The sequence below is a fragment of the Podarcis tiliguerta genome (genome assembly GCF_965153285.1).
Source record: "Podarcis tiliguerta genome assembly, chromosome: 4".
NCBI classification, from domain to species: Eukaryota; Metazoa; Chordata; class Lepidosauria; order Squamata; family Lacertidae; genus Podarcis; species Podarcis tiliguerta.
This window is the reverse complement of record NC_139537.1, coordinates 9,340,719-9,354,719: the sequence shown is the minus strand read 5'-3', so window position 1 is coordinate 9,354,719 and position 14,001 is coordinate 9,340,719. Positions and strand designations below refer to the sequence as shown.

Genomic DNA, 14,001 nt, shown 5'->3' with positions numbered 1-14,001 from the left:
CAATTTGCAAGTTCAAGTACGCAGGCTATATTGTCAGCTAATCAACCTCCACAGACTCGTGCGAGGTCCCGAATGTCCCGCGCCTTGTCAGCAGCAACACATGCTACAGGTCGATCGGCTTCGGTTCCACCCAATAACATGTCTATGTCTCAGTCTTCTTCTAGTCTTCTTCAGAGCTCTCAGCCAGGGGTTCAGCTTCCTGAGTCTGAGATCTCTGATGGTGAGGAGGTGCAGCTTCAGGCATCAGCCGAGCAACAACCCACCACAACAGATAAGCCAGCAGGGAAGAGGCGCTCCAAGAAGAAACACGTTTATGAGAAGTCTAGATCGCGGGATACAGATGAGGAGTCAGATGAACTGCTTCCACTTAGCATCTTCGGCCCAGCAGCTGCCGGAACCTTTCTCGGACCACCTCTGGAGCATTGGAAGCGTAAAGCTATCAAGGGAGTATTAGCCTCACTGGAACCTTCTACTCTCAGGACGTATAAGGAAGCCTGGTGCGATTTCCTGGATTTCAGATCCAAGGTTTCAGCTCTTGCCCCCAATATCCCACCCACTACTGATCACGTGTTACATTATCTAGCACACCTGCATATGTTGGGACTTGCAGCAGAAACCATAAGAATTCATTCGGCTGCCATCAGCTTTTTTAGCCAATTCATATTCTCAGCTGACCCTTGCGCCGATTTTATCGTTCATATGGCAATTAAGGGCTGGGGCAGACTCCAAGCTGCAAAAGGAAAGCCGGTAACATTTGATCTCTTCTGCCTGATACGCCAGAAACTTAGGTCAATATGTTGGTCAAAATATGAAGCACGTTTGTTTTCCGCGGCATTCTCCATTGCCGCCTTCGGAGCCCTGAGTGTTGACGAGGTTGTGTTTGAGGCCCAACCCGATGGTTCCTCTCGCGGCCTCCACTTAAATGACATACAATTAACCGACTCCGAGTTAATAATATGCATTCAGCGGTCAAAAACTGACCAACAGGGAAAGGGTGTCCCGATCAGACTTTCTGCTTCTGAAAACCAGGGCCCTTGCCCAGTAAAAGACACTAGGCGGTACTTATATCTTAGACCACCTGGCTGTGGCCCTTTACTCATACACGAGGATGGTTCCTGCTTGAAGAGGCATCAGTTCACGCAAGTATTGCGCAAAGCGATTGATGCCTGTGGTTTCCCTGCAGAGGAATATGCTGCCGACTCTTTCAGGATTGGGGCCGCCACAATGGCTGCCCCTTTGGGCCGCTCAACAGATAGAATCAGGAATGCATTGAAATGGTACATATGAAAGAATTTTTAGAACGCAACCACTTACCTGTCCGTGTTTTCTTACCCTCAGCTTCTTCTAACATTCAAGTTCTTCTCTTCTAACATTCAAGTTTGGACCTGCGGTCACAGTATCGTCCACTGGGCCAGAGATTGCGGCTTGGGCGACAACCTGGGACTGCCTGCAAGTGTGAGAGTTTCCTGGATTTCAAGACGTGGCATGCGATGGAAGGAGTTGATGCCAGTTACAAAGGCAAAAGCAGCAGCGTTTGGCCCACCTGATCATTCAGCTGGGGGGGAAACGACTTGGCCTTCAGGAAGAGCTTGGACTTGTTATTGAACATAAAAAAGGACTTAGACGAACTTGCTGCTCTATTTCCAGAGTCTACCTTGTTTTGGTCCTCCCTTCTGAAGAGGAGACTTTAGCGTGGCAGTCGTTGCCATCGACAAATCCCGGAAACTCTTGAATCGTTTGGTGGCCCGCAAATTGTGTTTTATTAACAGCCATGTGATCAAGCATGTTGACATCAGATTCAGCGAGGTGGCCCTGTTTAGAGATGATGGCGTTCATTTGTCTGATCAAGGAAATGATGTGTGGTTGGCCGATATCAGTAGCATTAGGGATTGGTTGCAGCTGTGAGGGTATTTGGCGGTGAGCCTCTTTGGCTCAGGTGGTGGTTAGGCATTGGAATATGTGTCCTGTGGGGTCATATATAGGTTGTTTGATCCAATGCCTCAGCCAATACCACTCACATGCTGTAACCAATAAAGTTGTGGCCTCCTTTAGCCCATTAACCTAAAATACATGTGTCCTTGTGTCTTATTTACCCGTTGTAGGTCCTCGACTCACAAAGCCTCCCCTCCCAGAGGGGAGGTGTTGTGAGCGGGAGCTGTTCCCACATCAGCAGCTTGTGAGGAATAGATCCCTGAAGCCTTTGGAGCACAGCGGGACCTCGTGCTGCGCTCCAAAGGCTTCGGGTTCCTTTTGCTGAAGCCAGGAGAGTCTTGCTCTCCAGGCTTCCAAGGTAGCCACCTGAAGGCTCCAGAGTGCAGCGGGAACTCCCGCTGCACTCCCGAGGCTTTGGGTGAATGCACCTTGTTTTAGAGGGGGAGAACAAGAAAAAAGTTTTTTTTCCTGTTCTCTCCCTCCTATGGTCTGGTGCATTCTATAGAGCGAAAAATACGGTATGTTGTTTGATCCAATGCCTAAGCCAATACCACTCTCATGCTGTATGTACCCAATAAAGTATTGGCCTTCTTTAGCCCATTAACCTAAAATACATGTGTCCTTGTGTCTTATTTACCCTACGCGGGTTGTGGGTCATTGACTCACAACAACCAAACAACATTTTCCACCTAATTTAGGCTGTGTTGGGTTGAAATAAGCGACAGACGAGTAGTGGGTGTCATCTGGGAGGCATCTCCTCAACCCAGTGTTGGAGAGTCCCTTTCATTGAATATTACAGCAATTGCCTCATATGTGCTTGCTGCTGATTGGTTACACGTGGTGTGCGTTACAAGGGCTACATGTGGTGTGCGTTACAAGGGCTACAAGGGTTGCGTATAAGACATTAATCATCATTAGGTAGAGGGAACACAGAGTTAGGAGAGGCATGGAAACTTCCTTAGTAAACAATCTGTGATTGATAGGGTGGTACTCAGAGATTGTACAGAGTGCACTTAACATTCTTTCAGTCCACGGTGATAAGGAGAGGATGTATGCAGATAGATAGGAAGGTCATGACATCACTTAACATTCCGGGCTAGCTGGTGCCAGGGTAGTTGAGAAAGGAATGTACAGAAAGATACGACTACGCAGCATCTCTAGAAATACATACTCTGCAAGGCTGGACTGAAGAAAGCTAACCAGGAGTGGCACATCAATCTCTGACTTTTGTCTTCAGGGTTTCTGGGGGTTTTCCGGTTGTTATGCTGTCTCTCACAGCTACAATAAACCTACCATTAAAATTATGGACTGGTCATTTCTTCATCAGAGGGCAAATGGGCAAATTTAGCAGGGGATCAAATACCCCCCCCCCCCCGCACTGTATCTACTTGCAGTGGCGTGCTTTTGAACTGCTAGGTTGGCAGGAGCTGGGAGAGAGCAACAAGAGCTCACTATGTTGTGGGGATTCGAAGCGCCGACCTTCCAGTTGGCAAGCCCAAGAGGCTCAGTGGTACCTGGTTTCGGTTTGTAGACCACTAGGTTCTAGTAAAGAAAAAAAATGTAGAAGGTTGGAATCTACCCACCTCTGGTGTAAACTACAACATTGTGATGCAGCAGCAAAACACTTATGCCATTCTAGGCTGCATCAACAGAAGTCTAGTGTCCAGATCAAGGGACGTAATAGTACCATTCTAGTCTGCCTCGGTCAGACCACACCTGGAATACTGTTTCTGGTTCTGGGCACCACAATTTAAGAAGGATGTTGGCAATGTGTGCAGAGGAGGGCAACCAAGATGATCAAGGGTCTGGAAGCCAAGCATTATGGGGAAAGGTTGAAGGAGCTGGGTATGTTTAGCCTGGAAAAGAGGAGACTGAGAGGAGATGTAAGGGTAAAGGGACCCCTGACCATTAGGTCCAGTCGTGACTGACTCCGGGGTTGTGGCGCTCATCTCGCTTTATTGGCCGAGGGAACCGGCGTACAGCTTCCGGGTCATGTGGCCAGCATGACTAAGCCGCTTCTGGAGAAATAGAGCAGCGCACGAAAATGCCGTTTACCTTCCTGCCAGAGCAGTACCTATTTATCTACTTGCCACAACATGCTTTTGAGCTGCTAGGTTGGCAGGAGCAGGGACTGAGCAAAGGGAGCTCACCCCGTGACGGGGATTCGAACTGCCGACCTTCTGATGGGCAAGTCCTAGGTTCTGTGGTTTAACCCTCAGCAACACCCACGTCCTACTATAATATTCTTCTTAATTGTGTTTTGCTATTAATATACTTCTGTATTTCAGGCCAGCAATTACTTTGATAAAATACATATTTTGTTATGTGCAAATGGCTTGAGATACCTATGAGGTCCATAAATTACCATGTAGCATATATTCCACACAAAAAACAGCGACAATTTGTTGTTGACAAAGGACAGCTGGACATATAAAGGGCCCCATTACCTTCAGTAGCTGAGGGCCTCATCAAACCTAAATCCGGCCCTGGGAGGGCGGCTAGGAAGCTGGGAACCAAAGAGCTGCGGAACCTCGCATCGCTGGCCGCGTGCAATGCGGAGCGGGGGAAGACGTCGCTGAGGGACCGCCCTTGCCCTTGGCTCCGCGTCGAGGGGCGGGGGAACCAAATAGCCGCGGAACCTTGGCGTCACGGGCCGGGAGTCGCGGGGGACGGTGTTGCGGGGCGGACCTCCCCCTGCCCTTGAAGCCGGGCCCTCCTCGAGCGGCGCTGCTGCTGGGTCTGCGCGCCCTTGTCCCCGGCCTGCGCCATGCCGTCGCCGCTGTACCTCCGGCTGCCAGACGAGGCTCGGTCGATCCCGCCCCCGCGGCTGTTCAACAGGGGCTCGGTCTACCTGGGCTTCCTGGGCTGGATCAGCGTCTTGCTGGAGAACGCCATCAGACAGAGGCCCGTCCTGGGAACGGGTGGGTCGAGGCCAGCGGGAAGGGAGGGAGGGTTCCTGAGGAAATGCACTCTGTGCATGCTCAGGGGAGGGGTGGTTGGTGCCGGGGAAACCGCTCTGCGCATGCCCAGGTTTGAGGGGATTCCCCCCAGGGGAAGAACTGTCTCCCTGGGCTGTGGAAAAGGGCATCCAAGGAAATCACTCTGTGCATGGTCAGAGTCTGCGGGACCAACCTGCTTTAAATATTGGGGCGGGTGGGGGGAACCCAGGGCCGGGTTTAAGTTTGATGAGGCCCTACGCTCCTGAAGGTAACGGGGCTCTTTATATGTCCAGCTGTCCTTTGTCAACAACAAATTGTTGCTGAATATATGCTACATGATAATTTATGGACCTAATAGGTATCGAAAGCCATTTGCACATAACAAAATATGTATTTTATCAAAGTAATTGCTGAACTGACATACAATTAAGAAGTATATTAATATATGTCCAGCTTTCCTTTGTCAACAACAAATTGTCGCTGTTTTTTTGTGTTGAATATATGCTATATGGTAATTTATGGACCTAATAGGTATCTCAAGCCATTTGCACCTACTGCCATGCAACCAGTCCATGCAGAATGTAGGCACCCTATATATAGAAAGGAGCAAACCAGTGATATTTTAGGGAGCAGGATAGCAGGTGGGGCCCATTACTTACATCGTAGGAGCCTACACAACACAAAATACTCTTGCTGTATGTAGGTTTTATTTTATTTGTTTTTTATCTTATCTTTTGGAAATGTACATCCAGTTTTTTTCCCTTTAATTTTTTTGGGGGCCCCCAAGAGAGTGAGGCCCTAAGCTACAGCTTGTTTAGCGTATACATAAATACGGCACTGGGGGAGCCACACACATACACCCCATTTGAATGGCAGTGACCGTTAACTTTGGCGGCCCCCGGCCACCCTTAAATATTTAATTGTGGGGGGGTGGGATGGACAAAGACACCTCAGCCCCTTGGAGTTGGTTCCTATGGTCTGAGTGGAGGTGGGTGCACAGGGGCGTCTCTGCCCTGCCTTGTGCTCACAACTCAGGGTTTGGTGCGAGAGAAAACGCAACTCTGCGCATGCTTCATGGAGGTTTCCGTTCAGCCTGTTAAACTGCTACCCCTGCTCTCCGTCATTTCCCCCCTCTTTTTTCTTTGTCCTGTTCCAGGAGTCCATCGTCAAGTCCTGGTCACATCTCTTGGCTTCTATCTAGGTTATTACCTCTGTAAGCGAGCCAATTACGAATATGCTTTAAAGGATCGACAACTTTCAGAATACATAAGGCACCATCCTGAGGACTTTAAGGAAAAAGGTACATTTGTGATAAGCTGTTGGGTATGCGCCTCCGTTGCTCCCATGGATATATGATGTGATGTCAGAACAACGGTAGCAGAGATTTAAACCTCCTTGTCCCCACACAGTTGTAAGACTTTTTTCAGGTCCACTACAAGCAAGTCTTTCTTGCTGTTCAACGATTAAGCAAGTGGCTTTTAACATCACCGTTCTACTGCACGAAAACGCCACAAGGGGGTGTAGGAAAGCAGTGCTTGCACACATACTGTATATGTTGCATGCGCACCCCTACCCGTGGTTCTCAAAGTGTAGGAAAGGCCTCTCCAGGGAAGTACTAAAGACAGCCATGCTAGAGTGTTCAAAGCTGATCCACCTCTCCCTGGAAAGTAACCAAACACCCCTCTGAGTGAACCATATATAATATGGTTCATATATATGGTTCACTGAGTGAACCATATATCAGAGTTCCAGCCCTTTTCACTGGTTTGTATGGAGTAAAATGTTCCTCCCTATGTTTTCTGTATGTAAATGTGGCAGTGGAAGACCCCAAATCTCAGAGAGAATGTGTTCTGTGAGGCTGTTCAGATATATGTGAAATAAGGCAGCTTTGGTGAAAGAGAGAGAGTTCTCTGCTGTCCATCTTCCCAAAAAACCCAGGGCTAGTTCATACAACATACGTGTTGAGGGCTATATTAGTTGTGCTAAATAAATTATACTCTGCTTTTCTTCTCCACAATGGTGTAGTAGTAGTAGTACAGTAGTAACAACAGCAACAACAATTTATTATTTATACCCAGCCCACCTGGCTGGGTTTCCCCAGCCACTCGGTGTGGCTCCCAACAGAATAATAATAAAAATAAACCGACAAAACATCAAGCATTAAAAACTTCCCTAAACAGGGCTGCCTTCAAATGTCTTTTAAAAGTCAGATAGTTGTTTATTTCCTTGACATCTGGTGGGAGGGCGTTCCACAGGGCAGGCACCACTACCAAGAAGGTCCTCTGCCTGGTTCCCTGCAACCTCACTTCTCGCAGGGAGGGAACCACCAGAAGTTCCTCGGAGCTGGACCTCAGTGTCCGGGCAGAACAATGGGGGTGGAGATGCTCCTTCAGGTGTTGCTCATAGCGGCTTAAAAATATAAAAAGCAAGCATTGAAACAACAATGATTACCGAACAAAATGACAAGTTGATTGACAACAAATTATCAAACAAAAAGGAGCAAAAAACTAGACCCAGGAAAACTAGGTAGATTTACATAGGGTTTGCTTTCTTTGTATTTCCTGCTTACAAGTAATCAGATCTTCCCGGGTACTTCTGCTGCCACTATTGTGACATACCGTTATTTGATTTTAAAGGATGGGGGGATGCAGAATAGAGTGACACGGGGACAGCTGCAAGCACAGGCCACAGTTCAACGTAAAGTATACTTAAACTCAGTGAAATTGAAGGATTTAAGCACATATGTCTCCGTCAGGGTTTTAATAGCTGTGTCACCTCGTCTTAGAAGGCCAGGAGAAGATAATGCACACTCCATCAGTTCTGTGATATGTGAATGTTTGATGTCATGCAGCCTTAGCGCTGCTGAATACCGCAGAGCCATCTCCATTGCCAGTTTGGAGCTCAGAGCATCGAGTCAGGCTGTGTGGAATCCTTTCCCTCTTTAAGAAGCAGAGAGAGCGGCTGAGGAATGTGTCAACTGGAGGAGAAGGAGCAAGAACAAATTTCAATTTGATGGCTTGCCTCAGGGCTCTAACTGTACCCTATATGTTATGCGTCCCAACTGCATCCCTGACTTCTAGACTTGCAGTTGGTTGTGTAGAAGCTGTCCTGAATCTCCTGCCAAGTAATCACATCAGGGGTAAGCAACCCTTTTCAGCTGTGGACCTGTCCACCGTCCCTCAGACCATGTGGTGGGCTGGACTATATTGGGGGGGGGGGGGAGAGAACTAATTCCTATGCCCCACAAATAACCCAGAGATGCATTTGAAATAAAAGGACACATTCTACTCATGTAAAAACACCAGGCAGGCCCCACAAATAACCCAGAGATGCATTTTAAATAAAAGGACACATTCTACTCATGTAAAAACATCAGGCAGGCCCCACAAATAACCCAGAGATGCATTTGAAATAAAAGGACACATTCTACTCATGTAAAAACACCAGGCAGGCCCCATAAATAACCCAGAGATGCATTTTAAATAAAAGGACACATTCTACTCATGTAAAAACACACTGATTCCCAGACTGTCCGCAGGCCGGATTGAGAAGGCGATTGGGCCACATCCTGCCCCCGGCCTTAGTTTGCCTACCCTTGAGTCGCATGATCACGTCAGACCATTGCTTTGGTCAGAGGCGGTGGCCCGGTTCAGAGAGAATATGCCATTAAATGCTAGTTGCTAGAGAGAAAGCAACAATAAGGGAGAGCTATTGCCTTCATGCCCTGCCTATCCTATGAACTTCTTCCCAGAGGCATTTGATTGGTCTCCAAAAAGGGCCAGACAAGATGAACCTTTGGTCTGCTCCAGCAGCGCTCTCCCTGTGTAGATCCTGATTGCAGAATTTGGGTTCCTAGCACAGAATTCCTGGTCCATTTTGTCATTCTGCATTATTTTTGAGGTTTGCCTTTGCTTGGGGGCAGGATAGTTCTTGCCTTATTTTCACTGACATATTTTTCTCGTTAAATGTAATGTGAACTGGCTTTTTTAAACAGTGTTTCTTCTCCTTCTTTTTATAGAAAAGAAACGCATGGCAGAAGTTCTGGAGAATTTCCATCCAATTCGCTGAAGACTTTGCAAGCAGTTGGTGTCTCACTTGTTGCTTTGTTATCCCACGAGTAATCTGTCGAGCATGGGATATGTGCATTAACGTATGTCAGTAGTTGAGGTGAAATACTGGTTTCAAACACTTGGACCTTTAATCTTATCATTAAAGCTATGACTAAGTAATGTGTGTTTTTATTGTCTTGGGGGAGAACAGGGGAGTTTGGAATCAGGTTTAATTAACGAATGGGATTGAATGATATGGCAATAGTTGCTGCTTTGGGGCCAAGCTAAGATGTGACCGTATATTATTTCTAACAATGGCTACTAGTCATGAGGGGTATTTGCAGGCTCAGAGGCAGTACTATATATTATTTATTAATACCTTTATATCCCATCTTTCCTTTAAGAAGCTCAATTTGGGGTACATGGTTCTCCCTCTTCCCATTTTTTTGTGAGTAGGCTGCCCTGCCCTGCTAGCTTTCAGTGGCATTAAAAAAAAGTTGTTTCATTTTCATCTTCTTCTTCTTTGGCGATCACTCATAGCTGAGTAAGATTGTCTTCCATAAACTCGTGAGTCCACAAGTGAGGCAAATTCTGGATCCACTCATCCTTCCACAGTGGGGACATTGGTTTCCTGGCGGGAGTTTATCACGGTGAAGATTTGCCAAGCGTGCCTTCCTCTTAGCACATTTCTCCCTTGCGTCCTGAGTTTGAGTGTCTTCAAAGCCCATGACACTTTCGGTAAAGGCTGTTCTCCAACTGGAGCGCTTACAGGCCAGTGTTTCCCAGTTGTCAGTGTTTATACTACATCTTTTTTAGATTTTCCTTGAGACAGTCTTTAAACCTTTATCGTTGGCCACCAGCATTACACTTTCCATTTTTAAGCTGGGAATAGAGTAGTTGCTTTGGGAGACGATAATCAGGCATCCACACACAACATGACCAGTCCAACAGAGTTGATGTTGAAGAATCATTGCTTCGACACGGGTGATCTTTGCTTATTCCAGTACACTGGCATTAGTTCGTCTGTCTTCCCAAGTGATGTGTAAATTTTTTCATATAACCACAAGAACAGATACCCTACCTGAAGAACTGGACTCTTACATTGGGTAGGAATAAAAAATGTAACATACTTCAAAATGCTATAGGGAAATAAAGTGCATTTTAAATCCAAAAAGCATATATATAATTGTTAAGTTTTCTCAGTTTTGCCCAAAGTTGTTGAGCTGATTTTCCAAGACATTTTCCCACCCGGACACCACTGCCAACTGCATTATTCCAAATATGTCTGGGGAAATCCAGATGTATGGTAACCCTAATATATAATGTTCATTGCACTTGTTCAATCTTGCACTTGTTGTTTAGTTTTGAATCCCATTCCCCCATCCCCATGCATTTTACACAATGTTCTTGCTGCTTAGTCGTGTCCGACTCTTCATGACCCCATGGATCAGAGCATGCCAGGCACTCCTGTCTTCCACTGCCTCCCGAAGTTTGGTCAAACTCATGCTGGTAGCTTGGAGAACACTGTCCCACCATCTCGTCCTCTTTCGTCCCCTTCTCCTTGTGCCCTCCATCTTTCCCAACATCAGGGTCTTTTCCAGGGAGTCTTCTCATGAGGTGGCCAAAGTATTGGAGCCTCAGCTTCAGGATCTGTCCTGCCAGTGAGCACTCGGGGCTGATTTCCTTCAGAATGGAGAAGTCTGATCTTCTTGCAGTCCATGGGACTCTCAAGAGTCTCCTCCAGCACCATAATTCAAAAGCATCAATTCTTCAGTGATCAGCCTTCTTTATGGTCCAGCTCTCACTTCCATACATCACTACTGGGGAAACCATAGCTTTTACTATACGGACCTTTGTTGGCAAGGTGATGTCTCTACTTTTTAAGATGCTGTCTAGGTTTGCCATCGCCGTTCTCCCAAGGAGCAGGCGTCTTTTAATTTCGTGGCTGCTGTCACCATCTGCAGTGATCATGGAGCCCAAGAAGGTAAAATCTCTCACTACCTCCATTTCTTTCCCTTCTATTTGCCAGGAGGTGATGGGACCAGTGGCCATGATCTTCGTTTTTTTGATGTTGAGCTTCAGACCATATTTTGCGCTCTCTTCTTTCACCCTCATTAAAAGGTTCTTTAATTCCTCCTCGCTTTCTGCCATCAAGGTTGGGCAATATTACAGTATAAATACACAAAAATGCATAACACAACTACAAACAATATCCCCCTCCATGGCCTAGATGGTTTAATTAACCAAAGACCTGGGGAAAGAGGAAAGTTTGCATGCCACACCCAAAGAGATGTAACGAAGGTGGAAGAACATGTTTCTTTTGTATTATAAGGTCTGAGGTTAAATTCCCCGCAGGTCTAGCTAAAAGCAATGTGTGTGTCTGCTTCACAGACCCAGTTATAGTTGCACAGTACAGTTAAAAGACCTGGGCTGCAGATGAATATTCTCATTTCTGTCCTCGATGCATCTTCAAACTCCATTGCACAACCTGCAGAGCATCATGCCCTTCAGATGTTTTGCACTACAATTCCCATCGTCCCTGACCATGAACCATGTGGGCACCACGTTGGGGAAGACTCCTCTGGAGCAACTGGGGAGCATATTAGTTGCCTGAAGCCATGAATGAACATTGCAGCGTGATATGCATTTGGATATATAGCCAACACAACCAGTCTACACAGACAGTTTGTGATGTTTCAGGGGAATCCATATCCTGAAAGCTCTTTATTCAGCCCCTTGTCTTTGCTAGAATAGCACAAACCTCTTCAAACATTCCAAGACAGACTGGATTTTATTTATTTAAGGGATTTTGTACCAGCCTTTCACCCCAAGGAAAATAAAAATCACCCAGTTTTTAGGTGGCCCACAAGCCCCCACTCCAACTTTATGGTTTTATGCAATGTTGACAAAGCATTGCATACCACACATCTGCTGAAGCTGCCTGTTCAAACAGACCTCCCATATTTGCAGATTTTGACTGCTCTTTGTTTTGGGTGCCACAAGCCTTTTCAAGAAGCAGAGCAGAGTGACCTGGAAGCCTGTTTGCTTAGCTTTTTCGGCAGCCTGTCCTACCTACTTTCTATGAGATAATGAAGGTTAAAAAATAAAAAAAGTTCAATACAATCTATTTCATCTTCTAAGGTTAGAAGATGTCAGCAAGGTCTTAAAAAGCAGAGACATGACCCTGCCAACAAAGGTCCGTATAGTTAAAGCTATGGTTTTCCCAGTAGTCATGTATGGAAGTGAGAGCTGGACCATAAAGAAGGCTGATCACTGAAGAATTGATGCTTTTGAATTATGGTGCTGGAGGAGACTCTTGAGAGTCCCATGGACTGCAAGAAGATCAAACCTATTCATTCTTAAGGAAATCAGCCCTGAGTGCACACTGGAAGGACAGATCCTGAAGCTGAGGCTCCAGTACTTTGGCCACCTCATGAGAAGAGAAGACTCCCTGGAAAAGACCCTGATGTTGGGAAAGATTGAGGGCACAAGGAGAAGGGGACAACAGAGGACGAGATGGTTGGACAGTGTTCTCGAAGCTACAAACATGAGTCTGACCAAACTGTGGGAGGCAGTGGAAGACAGGAGTGCCTGGCGTGCTCTGGTCAGGGGGTCACGAAGAGTCAGACATGACTAAACAACAACAAGGTTAGTACAAAAACAAAACCAGCAGACTAAGAAACTTTAGGATCCCAGGAATGTGCCGCATGCAGAGTCGAACCATTGATGCACCTGGCTCAGCTGCATGGCTCCAGAATACTGCATTTTTCCTCTCTCCGCCTCTAACTCTGTTCCTTGCTCAGACATACCTGCCAGTGCCGGATTTACAGTGGTACCTCGGGTTACAGATGCTTCATGTAACAGATGCTTCAGGTTACAGACTCCGCTAACCCAGTAACAGTACCTTGGGTTAAGAACTTTGCTTCAGGATGAGAACAGATATTGCATGGCGGCAGCAGCAGCAGCAGCGGGAGGTCCCATTAGCTAAAGTGGTACCTCAGGTAACGAACAGTTTCAGGTTAAGAACGGACCTCCTGAACGAATTAAGTCCTTAACCTGAGGTACCACTGTACATATAAGCTGAACAAGCTATAGCTTAGGGTCCCACTCTCTTGGGGGCCCCCCAAAAACGTAAAGGGGGGAAAAACTGCATGTGCATTTCCAAAATATAAGATAAAAATAAAACCTACACACAGCAAGAGTGTTTTGTTTTGTTTTGTGTTGTGTTGTGTAGGCTCCTATGATGTAAGTCATGGGCCCCGCCTGCTAGCCTGCTCCCTAAAATATCACTGGTTTGCTCCTTTCTATATATAGGGTGCCTACATTCTGCATGGACTGCTAGCATGGCAACATGTGCAAATGGCCTGAGATACCTATTAGGTCCATAAAGTACCATATAGCATATATTCAACACAAAAAACAACAACAATTTGTTGTTGACCAAGGACAGCTGGACATATAAAGGGCCCCATTACTTTCAGTAGCTTAGGGTCTCATCAAACCTAAATCCGGCCCTGGGACCTGCTACCAGTTATGGTAGCTATTTCCTGGCTACAGGACAAGCCTGGGGAATCATGAGCTTCTTTCAAAGCAAACAAACATATTTTGGTACCATCCGTTCTTGTTTCGGGACATGGGTTGGTGTCACCTGCCCTGGGAGCTCCTGGCTGAGTCCAAGCATGTGACTGAAGGTTGATCATCTCTCAGCCAGCTGCAGATTTATTAAAAACCAAGGGGGGCATAAGGTTGGAGCAGTTTGCGGCAGGATAACAGCAGAATTTGACATTGCTGGATGGAGCTGTTTGGCAGCAGATTCAAGGAGGCGATAGGGAAGAATGTTATTTCCCAGAACGTGTAACTGATGCATGGGATTCGCCACCACAAGGCATGGCTATTAAAAACAAATTCCTGCAGATTAGGCCCATGGGTGTCTTTGGCAGCTAAAGCGAGCATCCATGTTCAAGTGAAGTGTACCTCTGTATAAAGGTAAAGGTACCCCTGCCCGTACGGGCCAGTCTTGCCAGACTCTAGGGTTGTGCGCCCATCTCACTCAAGAGGCCGGGGCCCAGCGCTGTCCGGAG

The 14,001-nt window shown here is 46.6% G+C and overlaps 1 protein-coding gene and 1 long non-coding RNA gene across 2 annotated transcripts; both read left to right on the top strand.

The window, feature by feature from the left end:
• The first annotated feature begins 2,189 nt into the window (after positions 1 to 2,189).
• LOC310676722 lies at positions 2,190 to 3,236 on the top strand. Its single transcript, XR_014510699.1, has 2 exons — positions 2,190 to 2,630; positions 3,112 to 3,236. It is a non-coding gene; the product is annotated as an uncharacterized lncRNA (long non-coding RNA).
• Positions 3,237 to 4,491: 1,255 nt separating this feature from the next.
• On the top strand, positions 4,492 to 9,100 carry NDUFC2 (NADH:ubiquinone oxidoreductase subunit C2). Its single transcript, XM_083436953.1, has 3 exons — positions 4,492 to 4,853; positions 6,028 to 6,171; positions 8,890 to 9,100. Exons 1-3 carry the CDS (start codon positions 4,700 to 4,702, stop codon positions 8,937 to 8,939), a joined length of 348 nt encoding a protein of 115 aa, XP_083293079.1. The 5' UTR covers positions 4,492 to 4,699; the 3' UTR covers positions 8,940 to 9,100.
• The last annotated feature ends 4,901 nt before the right edge of the window (positions 9,101 to 14,001 follow it).